Here is a 7,302-nt window from a genome sequence, read left to right as displayed (position 1 = left end):
AATGCATGATTAATGAATGAGAAATGAAAAGCCCTTATGTGTCTGCGCACTGGTGTGTGGCTCTCCAAATGTATTTGTGATTATATTCCTATTTCTCTGGGTTGGCTATGGCTCTTTACTTTTAAACTGTGCGTTTGCCTGTGCACATGTGTGTTTGAGCGTGTGAAGGGCTCCCGGGCTGTGCACAGTGTGCTTCTGAATATGAGCTCGTGTGTTTCTCTGCCTGTGGATCTGTGTCCTCCAGTTGTGTGCAGATGTGTCTGGACCGTTCAGCCCGGGGTCAGGTTCCTCGAAGAGACCGCCTCGCACCAGCAGGGGGCACCAGAGAGCCGTGCGCCTGCGTTTCAGGGGCCGAAATTGAGAATTCTTGGCGGGTAGCGTTAGGGACCCAGGAGACCGAGAATCTGGTGGAAAGAAGTGGAGACCTCTCTAGACCAACAGAGTCCTGTAAAGTTGTGCAATTCCGCTGCAATGTCTGTGATTTCTCCTCAACTCATCCCCTAGGACGCCGATTCCTGGCACTCCCAGCAACAATGTGAGCAGAAGCATCTGGTTGGGGTTGGGAGGGGGCTGGTGGCCAAGCTGGGCTCTTAGGAAAGGAGACCCCTACGGAATGCCCTCGTTCCACTCACCGGGAACTCCCTCCCTTCCCAGTTCCCAGATCTCTCAACCCCAAAGGATCTCAAACTCCTCTGTGCTTAGAGATCCTCCCGTGGCTGCCCTCCCCTTGGCCCTTCCCAGCCGTGGAGTTGGCTACTTTCTCCTCCTGGACGGTACCACCCAGGATAACAAAGGCAGGAGCCCACTGCGCCCCTTCCCGGCCGGCTGCGGGCTGCGACAGCTGGCCTGGCCCCACTGTGTGCTGGGGGCGGCCCGGGCAGGGGCTCCAGGCGGCTCCGAGAAGCAGCTCCCAGTGCCCAGCTCCGGGTTTTGTAGTTGGGGAGAGGCACACATCGCATCCCCACCCCAGCATTCAGTAGTCCATCGAGAATTCCCAATTTCGGGAATCTAGGGGTTAGATTCTGGATGTGGGATTAACAAGAAAACAACCCAGGGATTTTGTGCTTTTTGACTCCAAGACCCACCACCTGCCCACCGCGTTCCCCCTCCCCCCATACTCACACGCAGACACACACATGCACTCTCACAGTGCCTCCCCATCACGGCCATGCCCCGGCCCAGGGGCAGGTCCTCGCCCGGCCGCCCCCACAACCCGCCGCCCCCTCGGCAGCGCGGGCCCCAAGCTGCGTGTGTGTGACGGCTGGGGCGCGGTGGCCGGTCCCTGGCCACCCCCCCCCCCCCCCAACCGGGTCCCGCGCCGCGGGCATCTCAGTCCCGGCTAGGGGTGTGCGTGCGCGCCGGGGGCCTGAGGGCTGGGGGAGGGCTGGGGGAGGAGACGTCAGGAGGGGCGGGGAGGGAGGGGAGGGGAGGGGAGGGCCCGGAGGAGCGGAGAGCGGAAGAGCCCCGGAGAGCGCGAGCTGGGCGAGCGGCAGCACCGGGCGGGAGAGGGCCGGGCCGGGGCGAGGGCGGGACCGCGGGGGCCCGGGAGGCGGGGAGGGCGGGGGCCGCGGCTGGGGGCCGAGGGCTCAGGAGAGCGCAGGGCAGGGGAGTGAGTTTGTGCGCGCGGGGGTGCGCGCGTGCGAGTGTGTGTGCGCGTGTGCACGCGCGTGTGCAGGGCCGGGGGCGGGCTCCGGCCCCGCTCCCTCCTCCCGCCCGCGCCCCGCGCTCCGTCGCCAACTCGGAGCCCCGGCGCGGCGGGCGGCGGGCAGCATGCTGAGCCTCCTCGTCTGGATCCTCACTCTCTCCGACACTTTCTCCCAAGGTAAGCCCCGCCGCCTGCTCTCGGCGCCTCGCCGGGCGGGCAGCCCGCCCCCCCCACCCCGGGCGCGGGCCCGACTTTCCCGCGGATGCGCCCAAGTTGTCCCCGGCCGCGAGCGCTGGGGTCGGGCCGTCGCGGGACCCGAACGCGCATACAGCGCCCTCCCGAGCCTCGGGCGCCCTCCCTGCCTCTGCCCGCCGAGGCCCGGAGTCCGCACGCCCGGGTCCTGCGGGAGGGGGGCCGGAGGGGGTGATGAGGGCTGGGAGGAGGGTGGGATTTCAGATTTGGGGTGGGAGGTGCGCGGAAAGCTGGGGACCCGGCTCCCGAAGATGCCACGAAGGGAATCCCGACTCCAGCCTAGCCCCTGGTTTGGGGGGGTGGGGCGCTCCAGCCTGTCTGGGCCGCCCCCTCTGGAAACGGGGAGGGCTGCCTGGGGGCCTCTGGTGGGACCCCTGCTCGCGGAGGCGCCGGCTGGGGAGCGGACTTCCACAGGCAGCTTCGGGCCGGCTGGATATTCAGGGGGGCACTTGGAGGGGGGCTTCACATCCCACTTGGGGGCGGGAAAGTGTGGATGTCGGGGCGTATTTGGAACTGGCAGGGGAGAAGCTGGGAAATGAGGGAGAGGTTGAGAGAGATGAGGACGTTAGTGTGTCCTGAGGCTGGGGGTTGGGGGGGAGCTGAGGAAACAGAGGGCCCAGGCTTCAGCCAGCACTGGGCTCTGTGGGTGTGCATTCTGGCCTCCTGAGTCTCACTCTAAGGAAGAGTTAATCCTGCCGAGCTAGCCGCCCCCTTCCAAAAATGGAGCTGACACACAAACACCAAAAAACAGTCATAGACACCGAGACAGACGACTCACCTACTGAGACAGATGTACCCACAAGCATCCCCCAAACGAGACAGACACATACACACAAAGGCATGGACACCCGGAGGAACACAGATTCCCCCCCCACGTCGGCTTGCACGTCATGCACCCAAACACACCAAAACTCACCCAGACACAGTGCATGTATGAGGGCGGGCATTTACAGGGACACGACACACACACTGAAACCTTCTACAGAGACCAACCCTCCAGCAAACAAAGAAACTTGAACAGACGTTCATATAGGCAGACACCTACGGAGGTGGACAGACTACATCATGGAGGAGGTGGTCCCCTTTTGGGTGGAGCGGAATCTGGGTGGAGGGAAGTCCACTTGGGGTAGAACACCCTCAGGCATTGCCCTGTTCTTAGTTCCCTTCCTGGGCTGGGGTGTGTGTGTGTGTGTGTGTTTAGGGGTGGGGTGTTGTGCTCCACACCTCCTCTCCTTACCAGGCCCCTCCCCAGCTCCCAAGGCAAAGCCTGGCTGAGTTGGTGGGGGGCTGGTCTGGATCTTTCTTTCCTGTAAAGTCACCCATGCCCCCCAACACAGGCTTAAGATCTGGGAAGGGCGCACATCCCCAGTGTGAGCAGGGTGAGAGGCGGTGCTGGGGAAGGAGGCCTGGCCCTGGGGTTGGCAGGACAAGCAGCCGCTTGGCTGAAAGTTGGGAAGAGGACGCAAGTTCTGACTTTGTTCGGCTGGCTGCTAGGGGGGTGAGGGGGGGCTGCTGGGTCAGTAGCAGCGTGTGTTGGGGGCAAGCTTATGTCTGCCCCTTTCCTGCAGCCCCAGCATGTCAGCAATATGGAATAAAATGAGCTTCAAGGAACAAAAGCTGCAGTTAGCAAACAGGAGAGACATGTGGATTGAATCGGGAACAGAATCGGTCAGAAAGAGAGGAGTGTGCTGTGGGCCTTCCTCCCTTTGGGAAGGGGGAGGGGGAGGGGGAGGGTCGAGGGTCGGGTCAGTCAAGCTCCCACCTCCTTGCCTTCCAGGAGGCTGAAAGCAAGACCCGAGACCCGAAGGAGTGTGCGAGTATTTGGGTGGGGGAGGGGTGCCAAAGGAAAGGAAGGGGGAAAATGGACAGGGAGGGAAGAGGAAGTCCAGCCTAGGTTCCTGGGAGGGACTGGGGAGCCGACAGGGAGGGAAGGAGCAGGGACCAAGGATGGAGACTGGGACACTCACAGGGTAGGTGACCTTCCTTGGCCTCCATCCTTAGAAAGAAAGAGTTCCAGGCCAGGGACTGGGGTAGTGGGAGACGAAATAGGGGAGGGGGTATGGTGGGGGTGGGGTGGGGGGGTGGGGGAGGCTGGTGGTGGGGAAGAGGGGAGAAGGTGGCAGAAGGCAGTCAAATTGAGGGGGGGCAGAGAGGAGGGGGGGAAGGAGAGATTCAGCCCAGGCAGAGAAATAAAAATCGCATTTTAAAGAATTTCAATGGGCTTCATCAATCTTCATTTTTCACTAAATAATTTTCTGTATCTTATCTAAATGAAAACCATTATCCTTCCCCCCGTTTCCATCATGCGCCGGCTCCTCAGACTGATTGCGCTGAAAATTGAAATATTTATTCATTTTCTGGGAGATTTTTTCGCTCCCCAGTCTCTGGGAGGAGAAATTGAAAAAGAAAGATTATAGCTAATCAGAGCAATGTGGGATGACAGGCTGGCTCGGGGCGGGAGCTGCCTCTGGGGGATGGAGGTGGGGGTAGGAGAAAAATCTGTCCCTCCAGCCCCCAGCGGTCCCCAGGTACCCCTGCCACGGCTTGGCAGGGGGCTGAGGAGCCAAGGGAAGAGCCAAGAGCCTCCTAAATCCCCAGGATTGGACGGCCTGAGTACAGCTCCGTCCTGGCAGAGAACGGGAGTGTGGAGGGAGTGTGGAAGGATCGGTAGTTGGGATCTGCTCTCCCCTCCCCGCTGCACATGGGCTGCAGATGCCCCACCTGTGTCTGCCCAGCCCAGAGCAGGCCTTGAGGCTGGGGAAGAGGCTGGGGAGACATGGCAGAAATCAGGATGCCAGGTCCCCCTCTGACCTTGATTGGGCTCTACTTCCACTCAGAGCTCAAGGGAGCCTGTGAACCCATGCTCCGTGCCTGGCATTGCTCCTGGACCTCAGAGAGTCTCGGATCAGAAGGAGGAGGCGTGGAGGCCTTCGCTCCCACCTTATGCTGGTTACCAGGCCCCTGGCTTGTGGTTGTCTTGCTCTGCCTGGTTCTCTGGTGGGGCAGGGACCAGGAAGCCAGCACTGGCGGGCTCTCACCCTTTGCCACGAGAGCCCAGTGCTCTGACGGAAGCTCCTCTGGCCTTTGTACCCTTGGGGACCAGGTCTTAATTTCTCCTCCATCCCCTCAGCCTCTGATGCCAGTGCTGCCCACTCGGTGAGTGCCCTTGACTCTGATCAGTTGATTGGTTTGATGCAAGCGCTAGAGTGTGGGAAAGGCACGGTCTACCTCCGAGGCCCCAGGCTAGTCGCTCCCTGGTTACACCCCCTTGGCCACTTGGTAGACATGTCATGTCAGCTTGAGCAAGGTGTGCGCCTTCGCCGGGCCTCACTCTGCTCGCCTGTGCAGCGAGGACAGAAATCGCACCTCCCAGGGCTGGGATGGCAATGCATTGTGCTGCGTGTGCCTAGTGCACGGACCGGTGTCTGGCACAGGGAGCGGGGCTCAGCAACGCTTGCCGTCAGGACCTGGTGGCTGCACGTGGAGGGGCGGCAGGTGGGTCGTCTGTGTCTCCTCGCAGCTCTTCTTTATGCTTCTCTGTCTTCTCACTCGAGCTGCTCCGATTCTTGTCCTGGCCTTCCGCCTCCTCGGGGACTTCTCCTGGAGAGGACTGGGTCTCGGCAGGCCCAGGAGGGGACACTGAGCAGCCCCTGCGGGCTGGAGATCTCGGAAGCTCTGGGGCTGGGAAGAAAGCAGAGTGGAAGAAGCTGGCACTCCAGGGAGAAGGATCCGGGGCTCTTGCGGGCAGTGAGGAGGGGACACTAGCCTGAGGTGGCCGCATTTCTGAGGCTGAAAATAACACAGATCATTTGTGGTGCCCTCGTGCTAACTACTTCATATGCATTATCTAGTTTAATCTGTGCAACAAGCCCCGAGATCAGCTCTGTAATTGTCCCCCTTTCATGGATGGGGAATTGAGTTTTAGACAGGTTAAATATCTTGCTGGTAGTTGTGGGAACCGACTGACCTCAAAGCCTGTACGAACACACACACCCCTCCCCCTGCCCTGTCCAGGGACCCCACAAGCCCCCAGGGACTGATGCTGGACTGGGACAGATCTTTCCTGGTCCAGAGTGGAAGGGGACTAGGGAGAAAAGGGAGTGAGCATCCCGTAAAGGTAAACTCATTCCCATTTTAAAAACAATCCTTTATTCCGAAATTCTGTCTTTCCACATTTTTTAGTATCGGATGGTTTTTCTTGGATGGTGTGATGGTGCTCAAAAGTGGCTTTTTTTTTTTAAAGGACTTTACTTGGCAGATGAAAAGGGTTGCAGCCCTGTGTTTGTTTCTGATTTTGAACACAGCCTTACAGGTCCGTGGACCACACATCTGGGAACTCCACACCAGGCGGACTCCTGGAGGGGCCAGGATCACACAGAGGCAAGGCGCGAGCACGGGGCGGCCGGTCACTTCCAAGCCAGGCCCTTCCTGGCAGACACAGAGGCTGGGGGCTCGGGGGCCGGATCCAGTGGGTTTTGAGATGCCCTCGCTGCCAAGCATGGGTGAGGAGCGCTTGTGGGAGCGCATCAAAATTCCTTCATATTGAAGTCCTACTGTGTGCTTTTCATATTATCCCTTATTCCTTATAATGGCCTTGTGAAGTAAATCCTTCCCCCTCATTTTATAGATAAGGAAACCAAAGCTGAGTTTAATTAACTCGTTCAAGGCCATACCTGGGGTGTTAGATCCCAGATTAAAACTCTCTGTGCGGCTACAGAGCCCACACTCTGCCAGGCACCTCTGGGATGGGCACACGCACGTGGGTCGGGCCTCCCTTGGAGCTGAGGCAGCCTCGGAGGGAAGAGCAGTCTTCTTCTCCTCCTGCCCACGCTGGGGGGCAGGCTGCTCCTGGTGCCTGGCCCTTGTCCATCTCCTTGCCCTGCTTTGATGGCTCTCTTGTTTTATTCAGAGTGGGTGGGAGCTGTGCATCCTGCCCCTGTCTGTGAGCAGAAGGAGGTTTGCAATGCGTCAGCCCCCTTTCTTCTACCCGTAGTCTCTAACTGTATTTGTGTGGTGCCCTGCAATGTCAACATTCTCACATGTACCATCTCATTTAATAGAGATAGACGACCATCCTATGATGCAGGCTGGATAGTTACGATTTCTCCATTTAGTAGATGAGAAAACAGCATAAGAGCCTAAATGACTTGCGAAGGGCAGTACTTGGGCTGGAGGGAAGAGCTGGGGGCTGTTTCCCCGTGGAGGACAGGGAACTCCCTCTCCATGCATCCAGAGCTGAGAGAGCCATGGCCCTTCTGACCTCCCAGCTCCCACCTGGTTTCTTCCCGGCACCTTCAGGCCATCTTCCTGGGCAGGCTGTGGGAGGAGGCTCTGGCCCGGAGAGGGCTGGGCGTGTGGGGCTGGGTGGTCAGCGGTGGAGGAGAAACACCGGCCATGTTTTTGAT

General features: G+C 59.7%; 1 protein-coding gene across 2 annotated transcripts in view; it reads left to right on the top strand.

Annotated features, from left to right (window-relative positions):
* The first annotated feature begins 1,590 nt into the window (after positions 1-1,590).
* The window catches only part of KIRREL1 (kirre like nephrin family adhesion molecule 1), a 91,807-nt gene continuing 86,095 nt past the window's right edge, over positions 1,591-7,302 (top strand). For both annotated transcript variants that reach the window (XM_036069804.2, XM_036069803.2), the window contains exon 1: positions 1,591-1,822. In XM_036069804.2, the coding sequence (XP_035925697.1) occupies positions 1,771-1,822 (52 nt within the window). In that variant the 5' untranslated portion in view covers positions 1,591-1,770. The remainder of the gene's footprint in view (positions 1,823-7,302) is intronic.

Source organism: Halichoerus grypus, chromosome 7 (genome assembly GCF_964656455.1).
Source record: "Halichoerus grypus chromosome 7, mHalGry1.hap1.1, whole genome shotgun sequence".
NCBI classification, from domain to species: Eukaryota; Metazoa; Chordata; class Mammalia; order Carnivora; family Phocidae; genus Halichoerus; species Halichoerus grypus.
The sequence above is the reverse complement of the archived record's forward strand: the minus strand, read 5'-3'. Positions and strand labels throughout refer to the sequence as shown.